This window comes from Moschus berezovskii, chromosome 1 (genome assembly GCF_049115385.1).
Source record: "Moschus berezovskii isolate FMDL1 chromosome 1, NW_MosBer_1.0, whole genome shotgun sequence".
Classification (NCBI taxonomy): domain Eukaryota; kingdom Metazoa; phylum Chordata; class Mammalia; order Artiodactyla; family Moschidae; genus Moschus; species Moschus berezovskii.
In genome coordinates, this window is record NC_142460.1 from 159,422,890 (window position 1) to 159,447,519 (window position 24,630).

Consider the following 24,630-nt stretch of genomic DNA (forward strand, 5'->3'; position numbering starts at 1 on the left):
AGTCATAGACAGCGAGACACATGAAAGGATGTTCAACATCAGTATTAATCAGGGAAATGTAAACCAAAGCCACAATATCACCTCACACCTGTCAAAATGGCCATTATTGTAAAGAGAACAAATAAGATTCTCAAGGATGTGAAGAAAAGGTAACCCTCGTGCTATTTGTGGGAATGTAATTCTGTGCAGCCACTATGGAAAACTGTATGGATATTTCTCAAAAAATTAAAAATAACTGCCGTACAACCCAGCAATAACCACTCCTGGGTGTTTATCCAAGAAAAGCAAAATCTCTAAGTTGAAGACACGTTCATCTCTATGTTCAATGCAGCATTATTTACAATAGCCAAGTTACTGTAACAGGAAGCAACCCGTGTCCATCAACAGACACATGAAGGCAATGTGTTACATATATACAGTAATTGTTTAGTCACTAAGTTGTGTCTGACTCTTTTTGACCCCATGGACTGCAGCCTGCCATGCTCCTCTGTCTATGGGATTTCCCAGGCAAGAATACTGGAGTGGGTTGCCATTTCCTTCCCCAGAGGGTCTGCCTGCCAGATCCAGGCACTGAACCCCCATTTCCTGTCTCCTGCATTGGCAGGTGGAGTCTTTACCACTGAGCCACCTGGGAAGCCCATATACTCAACCTTAAAAAGGAATGAAAATTTGCTATTAGCAATGTGGATGAACTTGGAGGGCATTACACTTAGTGAAGTTAAGTCAGACAGGTAATAATTCCACTTATAGGTGTAATTAAAAAAAAAAATGTAACAGAACTTCAAGCATATGGTTGCCAGAGGGGAGATGGGCATATGGGGATGGATGAAATGGATGAGGAACATTAACAGGTACATACTTCGGTTACTAAACAAATGAGTTGTAGGCATGAAAAAAAACACACATACATTCCAAAATGAGTAGTTCAAATACTTGTATTTGACTTTTGGCATTTCAAAAATTATTTAAAATATACTTTCTCTATTTTTTAGAAATTTAGGCACTACATATGCTTAGTCGCTCAGTCATGTCCAACTCTGTGACCCCATGGACTCTAGCCTACCACGCTCCTGTCCACACGGGATTCCCCAGGCAAGAATACTTAAGTGGGTTTCAATGGCCTTCTCCAGAGGATCGTCCCAATTCAGGGATTGAACCCAGGTCTCCAACCCATGTCTCCCACATTGCAGGCAGATTTATTGTCTGAGCCATCAGAGAAACCCAAGAATACTCGAGTAGGTAGACTATCCCTTCTCCAGAGGAACTTTCCAACCCAGGAACTGAATCAGGGTCTACTGCATTGCAGGTAGATCCTTTACCATCTGAGCTACCAGGGAAGCCTGGTAGGGACTATAATTCAGACAAAGTTCTGAAATTTCTCACTCGAGAAATTTGTAAGCTTCTCAGAGGGTAAGGCCTCAAATCTCTGTTTACATAGTAGATAGTGCAGATTCCCTGCCATGGTCTAAGAAAACAAAACTTAATACAGCAATGAAGACAAGTGTGCATCTCAGTTTTTATCTTTGGAAAAGAACATTTATCACAGTTTCACAATTTCATTCCAGATCTGGTTTTTTAACATTAAAAACCAACATTTCTCAAATGGGAAGGTCACTCAGGATGAGATTATCATCCTCCCAGAGCAAAGCAGGAATGTTATCAATCCTTCATTTGCAAAGATAGAGGATAAGTTACCAGTTGAGCAAAAACCAGACTCCAAAATCCATATATTTACTTTTTATTGAATTTGTTAATGACACATAGTTTTTGCACTGCCAAACCATGCCTGAGAATTCAAAGAAAGAAATGGTACAATGGACAGCCTCATCCACCCATCATACAGCATATTAAAACTTGATTCATGTGCACTTTGATAATTCCACAATCTTTTAAAAAGTCGTAACAAGGGTTGGGATTTTTAGGTCTCCTTTCAGGTCTTTAGATTTCTATGCCATTAAATAACTTCCATATATTCATCTCAGTTCCTTAATAACATAACCCCCAACAAAGTTTTGCTGGAAAAAATGCACTTTTCAGGGGAAATATGTGGTTCAAGGTCCAAGAGATTATTTGTTGAAAGATTTTTGGTTCCCAAATGAAGTCTTCAGATTAACCAAGAATCCTTTGTTTCTCATTCAACCTCTCCTTGGCTGGTTCAGCTACTCACCCAAGCACATCAGAACATAGGCATCCTGCCTGCCATCTCAAGTAACTCCAACATTATTGCCCAGATACAGTTTGCAGGTCCCATCAGGTGATGCTGTTAGCTTCCCAGGAGTGGGATTCCTGCATTGACACTTTTATCAAGACTCAACTTCTAGAGGAAAATGCTCCCACAACAGGATAGTTTTACTCACCCATTTGCTTCACTCTTGCCAGTAGCAAGTCTGCAACTCCTACATTTGGCAAAGGGATTTTATTATAGAGAAACCCAGACTCTGCATTAAGTGGTCACATGCCACTTTGAAATATTTCTACTGAAGATACAAAACTAGGAAATTACCAGACTATATCATTAGATGGAAAGACTTCTCAGTAATCCTGGGTAGCGTCCTGTTCTCCCTTTTCAGGACTAAAAATTACTGGATAGTTTAAGCTGTAATTATTAAAAACAGAAGTGCTACATCACCTGTCTTTTGCCCGACTCTCCAAATGATCAACTTAAAAGACACACCAGAAGGCTGATACCAAAGCTAGGCTGGGACAATCATCGCATCTACAGAATACCTAACACCTTAAGTGTTTGGGCACAAGAGCATCTGGAATTCTTGTCAAAGATCATGCAAAATATGTGAAACTTGAGTGCGTTTCAGGTTGAGGTTCTGCTCTTACTGCTTTGAATTTGTAAGGACAGGACAGTGACTCCCTTGGCCTGAGCAGAAACTAAACAAAGTCTTTCCACCAGTTTACTATACAATTTAGACCTGATTAGAGGAGGCTTTAGCAGCACCTGAAGTAGAGCCCCCTGCATTTACTGCCCTTTACATTAAAGGCCATTTGGTTCCACTCTACGGATTGGCAAATTCACGAGATATTTCACAATTCCAATGCATACTTCAGGTTACTGAGCTAAGCAATATGCTCTGTCAAAGAACTATTCCAAGTGATAGCAAAAAAAAAAAAAAAAAAAAAGCCTTAATATGGAACACAGAAAAAGCATTACCCAAATAAAAAATTACTCAAAGAAATAAGATTCTTCCCTCCTACCCCTTTCCCCACTTGGTGACCCAAGTTTGGTTGAATTTAATTTGTGGTTACCTCAGAATACAACTCAAAGTTTTAAATTATAAATCAGAGCCCTACAGATTATCCAAGCACATCAGTTCTTTTGAGAGCGGCATGTTCCACGAAGTCTAATCCAGCCACAGCCCACCTCAGAGTATTCCTTATAGATGGGGCACAGGACAGGTTAATTAAGGTCACTTAAATCTTCATCTTTTACAGCAGATCAGAACCCAGATGGCTGACTTTCTGCAGGATTTCTGATAGGAATCCAGTAGAGCTGGTTTCAAGTTTCACATCGACACTTAATAGCTGTAACCTTCTTATCCAGAAGTTGTGATCCACATGAAGTCCACAATGAGTGCAGCAAATCTGAGGTAGTCAACCCTTACGAAGGCTCAGTATCTGAACATAAAAAGATTTTGATATGACCACTGGTTGCAGTTTTTGATTTTTTTTGTACTCGCAGAGTAATTATGAAAGAACACTGCTGAATCTAGTTTGAACATTAATATAACTATGAAACCCGCCCCCCTAAATCCAATAGACATAAAGAGCAGTTGTAACACTTAAACTTCCATAGCGCAGCATGGTCAGTCATGTATACCAAGTGGTCTGCATCAGCTGTAGATCCAGTAGAGATCAGATGATGGATGGCTGTCCGTGGTAGTTAGCTGTGGTTTAATTACCTTAGAAGGGTTAGCAAACACCATTCCTTAATTGTACTGTGTGTGGCTGCTTTTCTGATTCTCAAGCACAGCATACTGGTTGTCTAGCTGAAGTTTAAGGGCCTGGTTTTTTGAAAACTCATCCCTACCTCTAGTTTTGTGTCTTACTACTTCAAAGCTCTTCTCCATTTCTTTATCCCTAAGGGAAAAGAAATGTAATCAGTAAATATTTCTTCTTCACTAGGGCTGTTCTGAAAATATTCTTTCTTGAATTAAAATTAAAAAAGCCACCCCTTGGAAAAATCTTGAGGAAGGGATAGGAGGGGGAAACTGGTGTGTAAAATCCTTATCAAAACCATTTTTAAGGTTTTAATTGAACAGAAAATATAGAATACTGTACTGAAGCTCTACGGTCATATTTTCTGTGGTAGCAATTCTACCAAATACTATTAACGGAAATCCTATTCTGGGACCAAATTCAAGACAACTGCAAAGTTAAAAAGCTGTCTAATGACATGGTGACTCCTTCTAAGACTCACTTTTACTCTTAGCAAAAAAAAGACAATACATCTCTTTTTTTATACGTAAGTAAGGGCAACAATTTTCTCATTCAAGTAAAGTTCTACTCATTATTCAAAGACCTCTCTGCAGTTCTACTTTATGGGAATGGATCAGATAAAGATGTATGTGGTGAATCAGTGCCTCGTGTGTAGGACAGAGCAAGTCAGAGGTTTAAATTCAAGTCAGTTGTGCCCTCAAAGAAGCAAAAAGGCTAGGATTTAATTTAAAAGCCACCCCCCCAAAATTCCGTATTATGTCATTTACGTTTCTTCTTATTTTATTTACATTAAAAAAAAAATCATGTCCCGTTATAAGATGTCTATGTGCCATATGTGGTCATTTAACTCCAGGTAGCATTCATTTTAAGTACTTGCTGAAGTAAGATTATTTTTAGTATTAGATATAAAAATGTCAGCATTTTTCATCTATTCACATTAACTGGGAATACAATGAAATATTGCCGATTTCTCTAGTCTATAATATAAGGAACACTTTAGCAGCAATAGTGGACCTAATACTGATTAAGAATTCTAACTAGGTAAGACCTGTCATGGCCACAGAAGGACACAAACCAGGGAAAAGAGGAACTTGCGGAAGATGTCCATCTTTGGCGCTCTTTCCCCTCAGCCCTTCCAGGGTTCTTCCTCTCCTCCCCAGTTCCTGGGCATATAAGACCTACCCTAATTCTTAATTATGTCTCAGCTGCAGCCAGGGCTTTACTGCAACCCCCAAGGTGGGTTTTCAAATACCAAACACCCCAATTTCTGGCCAAAGCAAAAGGTTTCAAAACCAAATACCGAGAATACTTACTTCCGGCTTTCTACATGCTTGGCAGTGGACTGCAGGGATGGGAACTGCGTGTCACTATAGATTTCTGGTGGTCCTTGTGGTGCTTTCCTTGTTGTGGTCAACCTGGCTCCGGGAGGCCTATACACGCCACTGGTCATTGTTGGTTCTGGGGTTTCTGTAACTGACATTTTGTAACAGTTTAGAGAAACCACTCAAGTGCCTGGCATTTTAACAAGCTACTCCTGAGTTCTTGATCATTTAACAATTATGGAAAAAAAAACCCAATATTTATTTGCATTAAAGATCTCTGAACAACAGAAAGAAAATTATCTGAGATATTCCCCTCTGAGAACTCAGACTGAGTAAAATGGGAAAAGGTAAAAAAAAGATGGGCACTTAGTCAGCTGTCAAAAACTGAAGAACAAACAAAAAAACAAAAACCTTAAAACATGTCTGGCAAGCTATAGCATCACTACAGGATTACTGTAAGACTTAAGTAGCCTACAGCCTTAACTTCCAAATTCCTTTATTGAGGATATAAAGGTGTTTAGATCAGACACAAATCTCTCTCTCCTAGCAACAGAAAGAAGACCCTACTCACTCACTGCAAATATGCATTTAGTTGAAAGCTGACTGCCTATTATAGACAAATAACACATCTTTATGAAAAGGAAATATTAAGATTACCAACTACTGGAGCAGGAGGTGCTTGTACCGGAGCAGTTTTATTCCAAGGGCCTGAAGATTTTTCTACACCACCACCACCACCTCCACCTTCTTCCCAATTATCACTTGGATCTTCTCTTTTTTCAACTTCATCTTCTTCCTTTTCACTGTTAGAAAATAAATATGTGAATTCAATTACAGAAACAAGTTTTTTGTTTGGTCCTGGGGGACAGGCCTCATGAGGGATATGGAAAAAAATTAAGCACCTGAGCAGTCCAATTTTCAGGTGGAAAATCTGTCAGTCCAAATCCTTAGTTCTATCAGTACTGATCTGTGATTCTGGAGAAGGTACTTAACCCTCTTCAAGCCCAAATGCTAAGCTCGTTTTTTTTTAAAGGGAAAGGAAGAAATAGGGGATTTTATTTTATGCATTGGGGCCTCAACTTAACTTCATGTGAGAGAATTCATCATTGGAAAAAAGTTCATAAAACCACTGACAGTCTCCATTTCTCTTTTTGCAAACTTCATACACTCAAGAACATCTAGAAATATTTAACGTACTGACACATCAACTTATAACAATCTACGCTGATCACTTATAGGAGTCCCTACTGAGGGAGGGAAGAAAGGTCAATCTAACCTGACATGTAGAGAAAAAGAATCAAAAGTACAACTACCAGATTCTTTTCTGGAACCAAGGTGTACAAACAGCCATTTATAGTAAGCATACGTTCAGATCAAATGAACTGTTTTTAAAAGTTGTCTGATTTCATTTGCTAATCCTTTAGTAAATGTTAACAAGAAACTCTCAAAGTTAACTCACATTCCAACAGAGGAAAACAAATTAGTGTTTAGCATCAGTCTCTACTATCCAGATATAGGGAATACACAGAACTGGTTCCTACTAACAGAGATGTGTCACCCATTTAAAGAAGAGAATACAAGAACTCAGTCTTTGTATTACAAATGCAAAATACGTCCTCAGTGGTGACATACCATTCTAAGGTTCTATCTAATGGCTCTTCTTAATTTATCCATTCTTGATTGACTTGAGTCAGAAGTGTATAATCTCTCCAAGGTATCTTTGATGATGTCTCCTTGTGCTGGATTACTGTGTCATGTAAACCTGAATGTGCTAAATTAACAAGTACATATATCTTGTCTTTCTATCCCACTGGCTTGACAGCACAAAGATAACTGCCAAGTCAGACTTCTTTGCCCCTGTAGATGATGCATCTGGCACAGACACTACCTTTTCCCTGGATTATTTTCCATGACACTGTGGTGTTTCCGAGGTCTTCAGCTTATCAATCTCCACCATCAATCTAACTATCCTTTCCTCTATTAAAAAAACATAGTGTCCTTGGCCTTCCACTCTTTCAGATATTTTCTCTTTTTGATAGCTGATCCATAATGATGGTCATAACAATGTGCACACGACTCCTACCCTGACTGTGACCTTGGGAACATTAGGGCTTCTCTCGGTTTTTGCAAAATGACATCTAAGGGTGTTACCCTTCTATGTCTACTAAAATTAGTTCTGGCTACATGACAAATTTCTTGAATTGCTAATGGTCTCCTTTAACGACACTGAGACAATGGTACCATGCAACACTGCCCACCAATCAAAGGTAACTGCAGAACTTATAGAGGCCTAGGGTGGCAACAGGAAGGGGCAAGCAGAATGATCTTACCTTCAATCTGCATTTATAACAAGACTTTACTTAAGACTACGGTTTGAGAGGAAAAAAGGATGCAGAGTATGGCTAAGCCAGCCTTCAATTTTTTTTCCTTGTTGATAAAATGTAGTATAATTTCAACCAGTCATTTAAAATAATGTGTAAGGCTTATATTAACATGGAATAATCATTTCATATAAACAATGTACTAAAACAAAATCTATGTCCTTAATATAAATAGAAAGACATCTAGACTGATTTTTTAGCTAAATGTTAAAAAGTGGATGCTAGAATGCATGGTTTTATTTTCTTCATGCTTTAGGAGCAGATTCTAAGGCCAAACTGCCTGTTCAATACATGCAGACTCTGCCATTTACCAGCTAGAAAGAGTAAGTATGGCACCTAACTTCTGTATGCCTCAGTCTCCTCATGTGTAAAATGGGGATAACAATCCCATTATGAAGACTGATTAACAGACATAAAGCACACAGAACAGTGCTTGGCACACAGTAAGTAAGTACTGTCAGCACTTGCTATTACATGCTTTTTCAATATTTGAGTTTTCATAAAAGCATCATATTCCTTTAACAGGAAAAAAATATAGCATTTGGAAAAAGCAAAAACGCAACAAGAAAATGTTTTAAAACAGGTACCAAGTAGTATGACCTTCTTCCTAAAGCTTTTAAGCAGAATGAATAGGTAAGAGTATGAATGTCATAATTTATCCAGGAGTCTAACAGTGGTACTCAAATGTCAAAATTGTCCCAAAAGAAGTTTTTTAAGAAAAGTTACCCACTTCTGAAGCCACAACTATGTAAATGACACTTTAATGTAATTTGGGCTATGAATAAAAGCACAGGTGTTATTCACTTAACTATAATGACTAAGTAGTTAGTAATGTCCTAGCTACACAATCCATGACAGATGAGGGGATGAGGCTCATAAAGATTTAAGTGACTTCATGGCACTTTTATACTCTCATAGCCCCCCAAACTATGATAGCTTTCATTTGGTCAGTTACATTTTGAAATGGTTTTCCAGCAATGCACTGAATCACAATTGTTCACATACATATAACTTCAAAATAGCTATTTCCTTAAATTATTTTAATATTTGGTGATTAACAATTTAAACTCCAAAATTATCAGCTTGTAATAAACTGAAAGCCAAAAAATGTTAACACTGATTATCCCTTGAATATTTCTTTATGCTCCTTTACTTTTCAAATGTTCTAAAAATAAAAAACATTGTTTTCCTGATCTGAAAAAAAAAAAAAGAAAAATTCCAATTTAGTATGATAGAATGCTGAGTCTTCATCACTTTTTTCACTCTTACAGAAAAGTGACAGAAATGAATTTTTAAAAAACCCCCACAAATCCTAAATACCTCCAGAGTATAAACTACACTAGAAAATAAGTGATCTATTTTAATTAGAAGGATTTTATATTGATAATAGGCATAAGACAACTTAGTATTTTGGCTTTATAAGATTCTGAAATATTAGCTAAACACTGGAAATTGTCCAATTGAGACACTTCATTCAACAGAGGGAAATAAGGCCCAGAGATGTTAAGAGCCTTGCTGAAATGCTAACAGTACCAATAGCAGGACAGAGATAATGTAAATATCGTATTACTCTTTCATACTTAGGTATTTCAGAAAATGTCACACCTCCAAATGCCAAAGAACAAAAAACATGTTACAAAGAATTATTTCCACAGAAGACAACTAGGCTAAAATTTAACGTTTAACCCAATATACGGCTTCTCATCAGCTAAATTTGATGCTTTAAAAACTACAATGCTACTATAAATTCATTATCACAACTCAAAAGTATACTGTCTTAAATATGCTTCAGTCTATACGGAGCTATTGGTGGGGTAGAAGGAATGATAATGCTAGAAAAAGGAGTATTTACTTAGTATCTCTATACTATGCCAGGCAGTGTTATACCCACTTTACAAAGCTAAACCTCAAAATAGCAAAGATGGGGAGAAGACCCATTGTACATATGCTGCTGCTGCTAAGTCGCTTCAGTCGTGTCTGACTCTGTGTGACCCCATAGACGGCAGCCCACCAGGTTCCTCTGTCCCTGGGATTCTCCAGGCAAGAACACTGGAGTGGGTTGCCATTTCCTTCTCCAATGCATGAAAAGTGAAAGTGAAGTCGCTCAGTCGTGTCTGACTCTTTGTGACCCCATGGACTGCAGCCTACCAGGCTGCTCCGTCCATGGGATTTTCCAGGTAAGAGTACTGGAGTGGGGTGATTGTACATATGAGGAAACTCATATTAAGATACTTAAAGGACCTTTCCCAGGGCTACAAGGTAGCAGAGTCAAGTCAGTGCGACTCCAGAGCCCATATTCTTTCAGGCTGCCTCTCATTTCATTTTATTGTCTTTATAGCTCTAAAATATTTTGTATCTAAAATACAAAAATTTTCTAAATTTTAGGATTTGAGAAACTCACTTTTTTGAAGTAAGACTCATCAGGATCACATATGATACAGCATTATATTTATAAAAAACAGTCTTACCTCCTTATCTCAAAGGACATTACAGAATTTAAGCATCTTATCTCCCCTCTCCCAACACTAAAGCAGCTAACACAAAATCCAGACTTGACTGCACTTTTGCCAGTAATAATGGGCAGTTCCACTGGTTTTATGCAATTCACTGCCATGACAGTAAACTGGGGAGACAGAAACTGCCTGACGAGTCATGCCTGGCAGCTTAAAATGTCACTGTACCCCATCCAAGGACTCTTTCTCGGCCCCTTCATGGCAGATCTAAGTGTCTCTCTCTGGGCTCCATCCACAGCCTCTACAAATCACTGGAACGACCCACAAGTGTTCAGCTGAGCATGAGTTGTTTTTTTTTTTTACAACTCCAAGACCTAACAATCAATGCCCGGACATGAGATATTTTCTACAATGAATCCAGATTGGATGCTGATTTCTTCTCTTCAAAGGACAACTTAACTAGTTCTACCTAATCGGTTCAAGTTTAGTTGTCCAAAGATTTCTAGACAACCACTGGGCTCATGTTACTGAAACATGACAAGTGCTCACCACTTAGTAACAAGTAGTAAATGAAATCTTTCTCCCTCAAATCCATTTTAAAGATGGGAAAGGCCTACAGGTCCTACTATCAACCAATAATCTAAGCTTAAGCACCAGGCTCTTTTATCATCTCAATGGCTTCTCTCTCAGAACCTGTCTGTAAACAATGATGCAATCCTGAATAAGATTTATTAACTTAGACACAAAACTTGACACGTGACCTCCTACTACTCCTGGTACTTAAATCTTGAGCTAGTTGGTAAATGTGAGCTACATTGTTAACACAGTATGTTTGCTGCTGCTGAAAACTTCCCCTCTTTCAATTGCACTTAGCTTCAACAAAGGTTAAGCATGCTAACTTACTACAAAGACTAGTGCCAATAACTTTTAAGACTGTATGCAGTTAACTAGAGAGAAAGCAAATGTGGCAAAAATGATTGGTAGGTCTCAGGCAGAAGTATAAGGGTACTTATTCTACTATTCTTGCAACTTTTCTGTGGTTTGTAATTTTTCAACACAAAAAGTTAGGAGGAAAAACATTAAGACTACAGACAGAGAATTTCAAGATATTTTAAGTCAATTTCTGAAGTTTCATTTTCTCTTGTCCCATATTGAAAGGCTGCCTCTCTCACGGACAGAAAAGATGACAAATTAAAGGCATAACCACCCCACTCCAATATTGGAGAAGAGAGATACTTCATTTCTCTCTCCTTCCAAGGGCTTCAGCACAAAAGGTAAGATCAAGCCATAGACAACAATCATTCAAGAACTCCAGCAACTCTGAGGATTTTTGTTTGTATGATTATACTATTGCCAACCTGAAATGGCATGTTGTCCTATTAAGTCCAAACTGAACTGACTCACCAGCATGCATGTGTGCTCAGTCACATTCAACTCTTTGTGACCCCATGGATTGTAGCCCGTCAGGCTCCTCTGGCCATGGGATTCTTCAGGCAAGAATACTGGAGTGGGTCCTTCTTCAGGGGATCTTCCTGATAGAGACTGACCAACAAAGCATCTCCTTTGTTGGCAGGTGGATTCTTGCCCACTGAGCAATCTGGAAAGCCCACTGACTCACCAGCCTAGGGCTTTAGTCATAATGTGTCTCCACGACTCCTTCAAATATTGGAATTATATAGCAGATGCTTCACAGTTAAACAGCGAAGTTCCCAAGAGTAAATCACTCTACTTTACCCACTAAATAGAGAAGTTGATTAACATGAACCAAGCGGATATATTATGAACATCCTGTTCAAAATCCTCACAACAAATCTGAGCAGTCATCTCAATTCTGCAGATGAGAACATTCACAAGTAATTCGCCCAAGGTCACACATAAGCAGTAGGGCTACGACACAGGCCCAGGTTTGTCTTTCCCTAAGTCCATGTTTTTGCTATATTATCAACTACATCCTATTTGTGTGAGTAACCTACTTTCCATTCTATTGAACCAATGTGTCTTTCCCTGGGGATTTCCACTCCTACTGGAATAGGTTGCCATTTCCTTCTCCAGGTTATTCTCCCCACCCAGGGATTGAATCCACATCGCCTGCATTGGCAGGAGGATTCTTTACTACTGAGCCACCCGAGAAGCTCCAAATCCAGTCTAAAGTTAAAACTTTCAGTCATTATTATGAAACCTCTGACAGCTTCTCACTCTCAAGCCTTTCCTGGAAACTTACATTCCCTTCTATTGATCTATGAAGGCAACAGAGATAGACCCAGACCCCATAATGACTAAGGATCCACAAAAGCAGCTCCCTTCAGGAAGAAAGTATGTTTTTCAATGTTAGCAGGTAAGAGAAAGACCTCTGCATGGCCACTAAGTGGCCATGACTAGATGCTAAAAATGTAAAATGCAGTATAAAAGCTGCTCTATTTTGGGTCAAGCAAACCTCAATGCTCACACTAGCTGAGATTTAATTACGCCTCTGGCAAAAGTGAAGGATAAAAGTGATTTAAGTAATGTCCCACCACCTCAGGAGTAGCTAAAAATGAAGAAAAATAACCCTGAATGGATATGGGATATACAGTCAATGACAAAAATAGATGATAGTTTAGATATCCTACATAACAAAATCAACTTCCAGCATTCAGTGAACTTGAAAACTCTTCCCTCAGAAAGTGCTGCTCTTGCTCAGTAATCGAGTCTTTGAGAACATGCAGTACACGGCCTGGCAATCAGAAAAGGCCGAGCAAGAGCCTACTCCACCACAGAACACAGGAACCCAATACACAGGCGGTTCCACTACCACAAATAACCGTCGAAACTCCATACCCCTCCTCCCCATTTTTAAAAGCCAAGCCCTAGGAGAAAGAAAATGGATTATTTTCTAAACTATACCTCTTCAAAAACATCTAACACATGAAGGAAGCCAAGAAGTGATTGGGAATAAACCTCCGGTCTTACCACCTCTATTTTCACACCACCAGGAAGGTATTTCAAATGTAGAGAAACTACTCCCTAAGTTTCCCACTATCAATCAGGTTTCACTTTGCAACAGCGAGAAAGCACCTAGGACATGAATGCCCGGCTGTGGTAAGTATTCAACAAATGTCATAAACATTAGCCCTGCTTTTTTAACAAGTTATTTAACATTATAAACATTACCATCTAGTGAGTCCTTCATTGGAAGGACTGATGCTGAAACTCCAATACTGTGGCCACCTGATGTGAAGAACTGACTCACTGAAAAAGACCCTGATACTGGCAAAGATTAAAGGCAGGAGAAGGGGATGACAGAGGATGAGGTGTCTGGATGGCATCACTGACCTGATGGATATGAGTTTGAGCAAGCTCCAGGAGCTGGTGATGGACAGGGAAGCCTGCAGTCCATGGGGTCGCAAAGTCGGACGCGACTGAACTTAACTGAGTGAGGTCAAAGAACAGTATTCTCTTAAGGAACAGTTATTTCCTCCACTGTGCCAGGTGGTCACGAGTAAATATAAATCACGAACTTCAATCTGGAAGGCAGTGCACCAGGATCACTTCTTTCTTTGGCCACACCACATCGTATGCAGGACTAGTTCCCCAACCAGTAAAAGAACTTGGCCCTAGTAGTGAGAGCACTGATGTAACTCCCTAGGATCACTTGTTTCTTGAAACTGGGAATAAACGGTTCTTAATCTAAGCCAATGGCAAGCCACTCCAGTACTATTGCCTAGAAAATCCCCTGGATGGAGGAGCCTGGTAGGCTGCAGTCCGTGGGGTCGCTAAGGGTCGGACACAACTGAGCGACTTCACTTTCACACATTGGAGAAGGAAATGGCAACCCACTCCAGTGTTCTTGCCTGGAGAATCCCAGGGATGGGGGAGCCTGGTGGGCTTCCGTCTATGGGGTCACACAGAGTCGGACACGACTGAAGTGACGCAGCAGCAATCTAAGCCAATGGATTTTCTACTTCATGAAACCTTCAAAAACATGACATTTATTTACATGAATCTAAAGCTCATGTGACTACCCTAGACTGGATTTGATAAAACATGTTAATTTCAAATCTTCTAAACCAACCAATGTAATGTTCAGGAATTACTGTTTTCTTAAATCTTTATGCTTAGACTATGATTCCATTTCTATAAATTTCTAGGGGAAATTAAACTATAGTGTTAGGACAGTTGTTATCTGGGGGTGAAAACAATGACTACAAGAGGTTGGAGGGGGGTTCTCTACCAGTAATGTTTCCTTTCTTGACTTCTGTGCTGATTACACAAGTTGAATAGGTAAAATCTGTTATTTCCCTGTAACTATGCTTCAATTACAACTACCCATGTTATCCTTTCGGACAAAAGCAAAGTTCAACCCACCAATATTAAAAGTAAAAATTTTGAAAGCACAAAATCCATTTTAGCTGTCTCAAGATTTGAAATAGGCAAGCTCTCATAGGATTTTAGAACTGGCAGCTAATTTGACTGGCATATTAAAAGGGCTGCCATCACACAGAGGAGTAGACACAATCCATTAGTCGCAATAAGGATATCTAAAGCACAAGAGTACTGCGATGCTGCTTTGGGACAAAAAAAAAAAAAAACAACCCCAAACATACAGTATTTATCCTGTGGGTGACATAAACGTTATCTGTAACCAAACCATACCTTATTTGCATTGCCTGAACTCTTAGGCCGCTGTAATCAACCTCTTTTTGCTCAAATTCTTTCCACTCATCTTCCTCCTGTAAAACAAGTACCAGGTAGTCAATTAAAGCTATTTTTAACACACAACTAAAACTACTATCAGACTATGAAAAAGAGATCAAGTGGCTTGAACCTAAAGTGTGGACTCGTTTTCTGGCCAAAGCCCTTGCTCAATCCCAAGGCCACTAGGCTTGAGCACAAACGTGACTAAACTTTGTTAACTCCCACCCGGTTCCTTAACGAGACTCGTCACTTTAAAAGCAACCAGGAAACGTCGGATGAAGTCAATAGTAAGCCCACAACTAAACGTCTACCTCAATCTTGTATGAGACTTTACTTTTACAGGTTTCCAGACCAAGTCGAGCCAATTAGATCTGCCACAAACGTGACTGTTAGAAAATTCAGCTCACACTACTGGGCTGAAATCAGAACGCTAAATTACTCAGAGCAGACGTCACCCGATAGATGCACTTCCGACCCGGGCCGATTCCCCGGGAGGCTGCCGCCGCCTGCCTGCGAGCCAGGCGGCGAGGGTCGGGAGCCGGGCCGCTGCGGGCCGGCGGGGAACGCGAGGCGGCCCGCCGTGGGAAGTCCGCGTCACGTGGCAGCCTCCGCGCCCGTCAGCCCGCCGGCCGGCCCGGCCGCTTCCCCAGGCAGGCAGGCGGGGGCGGGCACATGGGCGCCAGCGCGCGGCCCGGGCCCTAACTCCCCGGCCCCTCACCTTTGTCACAACCTTGGTGGCGGCCCCAGGGCCAGTGGCCCCCACGCCCGCGGTCCCGCTATCGCCCGGCCGGGCCCCCGCGCCCGCCCCACCGCCCGCCGCGCCCGTGGCTCCGCTGCTCCCGCCAGCGCCGCCCGCCGCGCTCGCTGCGCTCGCCGCCCGGTTGCTCCGCTCCTTCTTCTTCTTTTTATCTCTCTTGGCGAAGAAGTTGTCTAGGCTCCGCTCCTCCGTCTCAGCCATGGCCGCGGCCTCCTCGGCCCGGATGGGTGGGGCCGGCGGCGGGCGAGGCCCGCCGGGGCTCCGAGCTCGGGGTCGAGGCCGCCTCGGCGCTCAGGCTCCCGGGCGCGGCGACGCCTCAGTCCCGCGGGGTCGCTGAGGCGTGTGCAGCGGGGCGACCGGCTCCCCCCCGCCTGCTGGCGGGCGGTGGTACGGTCCTCCTAGGGGCTCGCGTGCCGCTGCCGCCGCCCCAGTCCGCCCGGGCTGCAGCTGCTGCTGCGATCGCAGTGCAGGATCCCGCCCGCTCCACAGCTGGAGGGAAAAAGGAACGCGCGGGCCAGAGGCTCCGGCGAGAGTGCAGGGTTAGCGACGGCGCGTGCAGGAGGAAGACGCGAGCACGCAGGCCGGGAGAGGAGGGGACAGGGGGTGGGGAGGGGAGGGAGGGGAGGAGGGAGGGCGGGCCACCAGAAAAGAGAGGCAGCGCCCGCGCCTGCGTACTTAGCTCCGCCCGCCACTGTGGGAGCGTTGGGGGGAGGGCGGTGAGAGGAGACGGAGGCGGAGCTGGCAAGGGAGCCAATCAGGTGCCAGTACGAAGCGCTTAGGCGACAATCCCTGCCTCAGACGGGGCGGGGCTGTGTCTTGGGGGCGGGGGGAGGGTATATGCTAAATAAGTGACGTACCTGATGGTTCTTGCCTTCTGATTGGTCGAGGGTTTAGCCTTGGGCGGGCATTTAGAGGGCTTGTTGGTGACTTGGCTAAAGAGGTCCGGTCGAAGGGGCGGGTAGGTCCGTTCTAGGCGCATGCGTAGGGTACACGTGTGTCTGCTAGTCCGCCGCAAACTGTGGCCTTGTAGTGGTTTGAACTTTAGTGAGACTGAAAGGCCCTGTGCTAAGTTAGCTATATAAAGATGGTATCGTCTGCTCCGCTGACCTCTGTATTTTCACCCTCTCTGGTCTGGCAGCTATTCATTTTATTCGTAGGTGATTATTATTATGAAAATGAGGTGCTTTGGGATTAAAGTTTAGTTCTTATTTACTAAAAGGTCTACGTAAACTGGTAGGTAGTCAAAAGGAGATTGGTTTTATCTGAATTCTACTTACTATGAGATAGCTAGAAGTAGGTCAAGCTAAATCTGACCCTCAAACGCCTGATCTGTAAAGTGGAGATGTTAGCTCTTGCAAGATACGTGGGGAAAGATTACCTCTTAGCTGCCAGCGCGGTACTTAATACACATTGTGCTGTGCTAAGTCGCTTCAGTCGTGTCCGACTCTTTGCGACTGCGACTCTTTGCGACTGCGTAGACTGTAGCTGCCAGGCTCCTTTGTCATTGTAATTCTCCAGGCAAGAATACTGGAGTGGGTTGCCATTTCCTTCTCCAGGGATCGAACCCGTGTCTCATGTCTCCTGCACTGGCAGGCAGTTTCTAATACACATTAAGTGAAGTCGCTTAGTCGTGTCCGACTCTTTGCGACCCCATGGACTGTAGCCTACCAGGCTCCTCCATTCATGGGATTCTCCAGGCAAGATTAGTGGAGGGAGTTGCCATTTCCTTCTCCAGGGGATCTTCCCGACCCAGGGAACAAACCCGTGTCTCGTGCATTGTAGGCAGACGCTTTACCATCTGAGCCACCAGGGAAATCCCAATTAGATGCTATAAATAATTTTACATGTAAATAATACCCCCTACGGGGTTTTTCCCATGGTCATGTATGGATGTGAGAGTTGGACTGTGAAGAAAGCTGATCGCCGAAGAAATGATGCTTTTGAACTGTGGTGCTGGAGAAGACTCTTGAGAGTCCCTTGGACTGCACGGAGATCCAACCAGTCCATTCAAGAGGAGATCAATCCTGGGTGTTCATTGGAAGGACTGATGCTAAAGCTGAAACTCCAGTACTTTGGCCACCTCATGCGACGCGTTGACTCACTGGAAAAGAGTCTGATGCTGGGAGGGACTGGGGACCGGAGGAGACAGGGACGACAGAGAATGAGATGGCTGGATGGCATCACCAACTCGATGGACATGAGTTTGAGTGAACTCCGGGAGTTGGTGACGGACAGGGAGGCCTGGCGTGCTGTGATTCATGGGGTCGCAAAGAGTCGGACACGACTGAGCGAATGAACTGAACTGAACCCTGATGAGATGATGGCTGTAATCTATCTTTTTTATCCCTGATAAGAGGAAAGGAATGGCATATATAGAAGTGGGGACCAAATTGCCCGACTGTACGTGGTTGTACCATTTAAATACTTCTGGGCATTGAGAATGAAATGAATCCTCCCGCTTGAAAAAGTCGGTCTACTAAAAGGTATTAAGCTTTCCACTTCCTTCTAAAGACAGAGAACTGTCCCAACCACTGAGGAAATGACTCAGAGTTGTGTTAGTAGCCTTGTAGGGTAGATAGAGCACAGCTAATACATGGAGGTACTTGTCTTTTCCTTTACAGTTTTTCTGTTAAAGTCTGTCTCCCCTACACCCGCTTCACCTCTACTATTAAAGTACTAAATCCAGAATATGTCAAAGAGGCAAATCAAGGAGCTGGCCTTGGCCAATAGCAAGCTTATGTTTAATTCCCCATACTGACTGCAACTACCTGAGATGGGTCTCTAGGTAACTTCCTTCTGTGACACCAGGCATCTTCTTGTGATGCAAGCCAAGTTCAGTATTGCCTCTCCCCTACCTTTCTTAACATCTCTGATCAAATTTTTCTTCCCTTCTCTCCCTCCCTTCTTTCCCTCCTTGCTCCCCCATCCCTTCCTTCCTTTTGTTTTTTCTTTCCTCACCTGTGAAACACCTATTTCGTTATATTTAAGGCAATGTGGTTTATTCTAGGCAAAGTAATTTGTCATTCCTGCCTTCAACTCCCTTATAATCTACAAGAAAAGATCTAGATATGAATAACTGAAATTTAGCCCTCTCTCAGATCTCCATCAATGTATTGGTGTGTCTTGAAGGAATTAATGATGGGAAAAAGGAGAGAATGAACAGCAGCTGCAGCAAAATTCCCCACTACATCTTGCAGTGATTGATGGCATGTTCCCCAAACGCGATCATATGTAAAAGACTCAGGTCAGGCCAATAGAGAGACTAGGGTCTTTGTGGTTGTGTCATTATCTATAGTTAATTCTCTCCTTCAGGAATCTAGTCTCCCCCTCATTGAATCCCCTGACCTGAAACTGACAGCATATATTCATACCAGATTTTCCTCTTAAATCTCCTGTGCTCCCTCCTCTGATGTGTTACACAGAGCCTTGAAACCTACCATCCCCATACCCCTTATCTTCACCGCACCCCTCATCATGAAACACCATCCAGTGCTCTCTTGATGTTTGGACCCACCATCTTTAAAGCAAAACAGACCTTCATTTGTACTTGGTGGGTGGAGAGTTGAATAGTGATGAGAACTTGGACCATTACCAGGTATTTCAGCACATCTTCTAAGGAGCCTAATGCTGTCTGAATGTGAAAATTTCTCTCTGCGTCCTCTGAAGTGGTACAATCCAAAGGACGTCATCTGTCTCCCCCGACAAGGCCAGCTGAGCTTCAGTATTCCATGAGCTCAAGAGCTGGCACAGGGAAACTGGGCTCAGCCCCATTGTTCCTGGGTTCTTTTTTGCTGAGCTATTCATTCCAAGTTCCATTCTGCTACCTAGGCTGGAAGTTCCACACATGCTCAGCTCAAAGGAATGCAGCTCGTGCTAGCCAAAGACTTCCCAGGAAATGAGGAGTAGCTTTTCATTTGTGACTTCCTCTCTCAGAAATCTGAGGGCCTGAGCTACTTCCTGGGCTATTCTATTAATGACCTTTTCCAGTTGGGGAGTAACTACTTTCAGATCACCTCCTCTGGGAGAAAACTTCTGCTGATTTCTACAGGCAGTCTGGTTCCTGACCTTTAAAGGCCCAGAGACCTTTTGTTTGGTATGGATATTTGATGCCTTCCAGATATTTCCATGATTTGTTTTGTTGTTTAACCATGCGTCTATTCATTAGCATTCATTTATGTAAAACATTTATTTCATGAGCACCTACTATATGCCAGGCCTGATGTTAGCAGTTAAGTATAAGTCAGATGTAGGCCTTTCCCTCACAGAGCTTACTGTATGATAAACTGGTAGTCAGAAGCACACAAGTATACATACAATTATAACACATTGACAATATAATGGGGCAGGGTTGGAGCATAGCCATTAGCGACTTGATTAGAGATCCGTTACACCAACAGTCCACCTCACAGTGGTCCTTGTGGCAGAGAGAGCTATATGACTGCTTTCTCCCTGACCTCAAGAACAAAGGATTTGCTACCAAGAAGTTTACAACAGCTAACTATGCCCCTCTCTCACTTTTTCTATGAAAGAGGTTTGCTGAAAGCTTTCGGGAGTTTGGAGTTTTTAAGGTGTGAACCATCCATCTCCTTTTATACCCCACAATAAACCTTTGTTCCCAACGCCGACGACGTTTTGGTGTTGTTTTGTCTCACTATGTGTTAGGAACATGGACTCTTGTTTGGCACCAAAAACACTTGAAGGTAGGAATGGGGTTGGGCATACAGCCTACATCACATAGACATTTGACTGAAGTTTGTAAAATGTGGCCAATAGTCCCTAGTTTTCCACATTAACAGGGGATTGCACAAACCATGGACTGTCTCAGTGTTCCTTAACACTGTTCTTTGTTGGCTTTAGAACATATCAGTCATGGGTAGCAAAGAATTTGACCTTCTTCCTCAACCTCAAGATACTTTTTAGGTCATTTTTGACTTTAAGGTTCTAGTTGGAAGATGAATGGACATAAGAGGAATGAGGTCCCAGATACCAGTGGCTACCCAGAAGAGCCTGTTTCGAGAAAGAGGTAAAGGGCTGCCATGCATGACCCTTCCCTTCCCCTACCCCCACCTACCACAAGGCGTGCAAAAGAGAGTTGGACTTAGTAAGCCAACCCCTAGTGGATCCTGTCTGTTGTTTGATGAACCACATGAAGTTGCCGCTATCTGGCTGTTTTTTACCTGCCCAAATAGCAGCTTCATATGGTTCAGCCTAATATATCTGAGAATAGACAAAAAAAATTCTGTAAATGATTGAAGAGCTTGGGAACAACCAACCCAGTCATCAAGGTGACTGATTTCAGGAGAAGGACTGGAATGTGATGATAATTGAATAATCAGCAATCTTATTGTATTCTGTGGAGAATGCATGAAACATAGATAAAGAATGAGGCTGGCAAACAGAAAGAGGAAGGAAAAAGGAGTAGGATAAAGTCAGGAGGCCAGAAGTTGGCATTTATTACCTATAACTGTCCAGGAAAGAGCAACATGAAATTGGAGCTCACACAGTGTCCTGCTGTGAGGTGGAGATGACTTGCCAAGGCCCACCCTGCCTTGGATGAAATCCTTCCTTAACTCACGAACCAGCCTGCGGATGACTGATTTGGCTCCCTGGGATTGTTGATATCGGGAAAAGGGTGCTCTGGTTGAGGGAGGAGCCATCCAGTTATTGAAGGACTAACACCAGCTGTTAATGAATACATGGGTTATATACTTCAGCCTCCTATGAGTTGGATTGTTGGGAGTTAGTCTTCTTTAGGCAGACAAATCTCAGACTTGACTATGAAACAGGTTCAGCTCTATGGTAAACTCGTCAAGGTAAAACTATCCTGGGTGGCCTCTTTGGGAGCTAGTCAGATGACTCTAGTACAAAGCAAAACCTTCTGACCCAAGTCATTTTGATCACAGAGTGCAAGGGATATAATTATACTGGCAAGGTACCATTATCCTATCCCTGACCCTAGCTCTAGTCCTAATCCTACTTCATGACCTAACAGGTAGATGGGAAATTGTCTGGCATTGTATGCTTCTGAATCCGAGCCAGCCCATTCCTGGTTACCAGGTCAGTAGGTCAATAGTATTGTCTTCCTACTTGGGCTAACAAGCAGGAAAGAGTGAGGGTGTAGGGAGCATAGAGAGAGCTTCCCATGCTGAAGGCAAGTCTTTTACATCCTCCCAAGCACCATGCTCTTTACTTCACAGCCAAGTGTCTGTTTTCTAGACCTTGATTCAAATCAAAAGTCTGCCTCTTCCTAGCAAGTCACTTATCATCTCTGCATCTCAGGTTTTGTTTTTTTTTTAAATATTACTTTACCAGTAAGGATAATAAACACACCTGCTCTGCTGTGCTGTGAGGACTCAATGTAAGGATGGACTTGAAGACCACCTGGCTCAGTGTCTGACAATCATCTCAGTTGATATTATTTTTATTAGTTTTTTGGCTGCGCTGGGTCTTCGTTGCTGTGTGCAGGTTTTCTCTAGTTGTCGTGTGAGGGCTTCGCATTGCCGTGACTTCTATTGCAGAGCAGGAGCGCTAGAGCACAGGCTCAGTAATTGCATCACATAGGTTTAGTTGCCCCATGGCATGTGGAATCTTCCTGGACCAGGAATCAAACCTTTGTTCCCTGCATTAGAGGGTGGAGTCTTAACCAGTGGACTACCAGCAAAGTCCAAATTATTATTATTATTAATAGCACTCATGTACTAAGGCATAGAATATGATTTATAGTTACGTGAGGGGTTTTGTTGACTGTTCCTTTAGCTGTTCTCTCTAACCCTGATGCTCATAATTGGGTGTTCAGCACCTGCTGAGTGGCACTAGCCCCATAGTAAACAATCACGAAACATTTGTTGACAATTAAAAGGATAATTTAAAAAACTGAAAAAAATTAAATTTTCATGATGTGTATTTGTAGTTACTTCCCTGGTGACTCAAAGGTTAACGCGTCTGCCTCCAATGCGGGAGACCCGGCTTCCATCCCTGGGTTGAGAAGATCCCCTGGAGAAGGAAATGGTAACCCACTCCAGTACTCTTGCCTGGAGAATCCCATGGACGGAGAAGCCTGGTAGGCTACAGTCCACGGGATCGCAAAGAGTCGGACACGACTGAGCGACTGAACAGAACAGAACAAATATGAAATCACTTAGATCTTTTGTAATAGGAGGGAAAGGGGCAGGGCACAACTTTTGAAAGAATGACATAGCCCAAGGACACAACATTAACCAATTAAGATCAAATGGGACCAAGATGGCAGACAAGACTAGACCTTGATCCTCAATCAGCAAGTGAAATGACACACCCAGAGGTGCCATGACTGTTCCAAGGCACTGTTAAAGGACCAAGGAGTGGGTGGGGGCCTAAGTCCTGGAAATCTCTGTGCCTTCCCAAAAATGGTTGGAATAATCCTCCCACTCAATAACATATGAAATTACCCAGCGTATAGAAAAGCTCACCACGCCGTATTTTGCGGCTGCCCTCACCCTCTGAGATGGTGTGCACTGTCTGTGGAGTGTGCTTCTCTGTGAATGTGAATAAATCCACTTCTTACCTATCACTTTGTCTCTCACTTTATGTGAAGAGACATTAAGAACCTGAGCTTCATTAGGTCCTGAAGCCAGGTACTGTGGGTTTTGGCTGGGTTTGAGTCCCAGCCAGGTGGGTTCAAGTCCCAATCTGTGGTAAAAGGTTTCACTTTGGCCTCTTCTCCTCAGTCTCCTGGTTATATAGTTCTTTCTCATGCTAAACTGTCTGTGACTTCTAAATGGAGCAAAACAGCCACCACAAGCGCCCATCTGCTTAGAGCTCCTGTGATGCCCCCTGAGGACCTCAGTACTAACCACCATCCACTCAGTCTTCTGAGCTGGCAAGGCACGCTCCCTCTCAACCCAAATAAAACTGGACTTGCTGAGTAAGTCAGCAAGAAGTTAAACTCTCCCCTATGTGAGGTTTAAGGGAGGGACCTGGCTTAGCCTCAGGTAATCATTGATTAGCCCCCAGTCAAAGGGTTACACAGAGGAAGAAAGCATTTTGATGGCATTGGCCCAACCTCCTGGAGTTCATCCTAGATGGAAGGATTCTGAGGTCTGCACCACACCCCGCTCCATCCCCAGGCCCATCCTCCAGGAGACCTCTCCACGCAGTAGGATGTCTGGCCTGAGATATGCCAGAAGGGTAGAAACTAGAATAGTTTTGTGAGGCTTCTGGGAGCTTTCACCCTTGTCACTGGCAAATCTCCTCCTGTGGGTCTTGGCCCTGTAAGAATAAAAATCATGTCATGTAAACGACTGTAAAATTATATAAATCAATAAGATACAATTAAAGGTTATGTATTAAAGCTGCTGGCAAACACAGCTAAATGAAGAATAACTGCTTGTATGTACTCAGTAAAGTGGCAAAATTAGTAAATTTTCTTAGTGATGCTATGCTCTTCCATCTCCCCTGTCCCCACATCCATGACAAAGAAGCTTCCATCCCAACCTACCCCTGCCCTGCTCCATGAAACTGTAACAAATCTGCAACGGCTCCAAGACTGCTTATCACCACATCCCAACTTAATTCCCAGGCCCCTGGGTCCTCACATTTCCCAGGATGTTACACTAAAGGGAAGCTTGTTTCCCAGGAGGTGTGGAAAATGTGCAGCCTGAATATCTTTTTACCTTTGAATGTGACATTTGGATGAAAATGACCTGAAATCTGGTCTTGCCTGACCAGCCTCAGTGGAAGCAGATTCCGTGTGTGCTTGATAACCTTCTAAGGTTCTCTGGGGACTTCCTGTGTTCAGTTCTAGCTCACTGCAGGCACTGTCCCCAGAGTCCCCTGCCCAAGCTTGTTCTTTCCTGCCCTTCATTTAGGGTCCTTTCCTGGACCCTTGCCCTGTCTCCACTCATGAGGCTCACAGCCCTTCTGAAGACTTTTAGACACTGGAATGGTTTTGAAAGTATGGTTTAGTGTTTTATAAGTTTATTTTTACACACCTAATTTCCTCATCTAAAGGCTTAAATAGAAAGAAAAGTGAAAGTGTAAGTTGCTCAGTCATGTAAATAGAAATTTCCTATTACATCATCTGGGAAAACTTCATCACCAGGCGAGTTCAAGTAAAA

General features: G+C 42.8%; 1 protein-coding gene across 3 annotated transcripts; it reads right to left on the reverse strand.

The window, feature by feature from the left end:
- Positions 1–1,019: 1,019 nt before the first annotated feature.
- Positions 1,020–16,144, reverse strand: CDV3 (CDV3 homolog). 3 transcript variants are annotated; one of them, XM_055413552.2, is made up of 5 exons: positions 15,497–16,131; positions 14,737–14,813; positions 5,928–6,073; positions 5,262–5,421; positions 1,020–3,627 (listed from the first exon to the last, which is right to left on the reverse strand). In XM_055413552.2, exons 1-5 carry the CDS (start codon positions 15,734–15,736, stop codon positions 3,621–3,623), a joined length of 630 nt encoding a protein of 209 aa, XP_055269527.1. In that variant the 5' UTR covers positions 15,737–16,131; the 3' UTR covers positions 1,020–3,620. The 3 variants fall into 3 exon arrangements, with proteins under 3 accessions (XP_055269527.1, XP_055269518.1, XP_055269508.1); XM_055413543.2 differs by lacking the exon at positions 1,020–3,627 and adding an exon at positions 3,634–4,089 and having other exon boundaries at positions 5,262–5,415; positions 15,497–16,144; XM_055413533.2 differs by lacking the exon at positions 1,020–3,627 and adding an exon at positions 3,634–4,089 and having other exon boundaries at positions 15,497–16,136.
- Between the last annotated feature and the right edge of the window lie 8,486 nt (positions 16,145–24,630).

Coding starts and splice junctions, on each gene's coding strand:
- CDV3 (XM_055413533.2), bottom strand. CDS start 15,736: ATGGCTGAGACGGAGGAGCGGAGCCTAGACAACTTCTTCGCCAAGAGA. Junction 6,074..14,736: donor GTTCAGGCAATGCAAATAAG/GTATGGTTTGGT, acceptor ATTTTCTAACAG/TGAAAAGGAAGAAGATGAAG. Junction 5,422..5,927: donor ACCTCCTGCTCCAGTAGTTG/GTAATCTTAATA, acceptor ACAAAATGTCAG/TTACAGAAACCCCAGAACCA.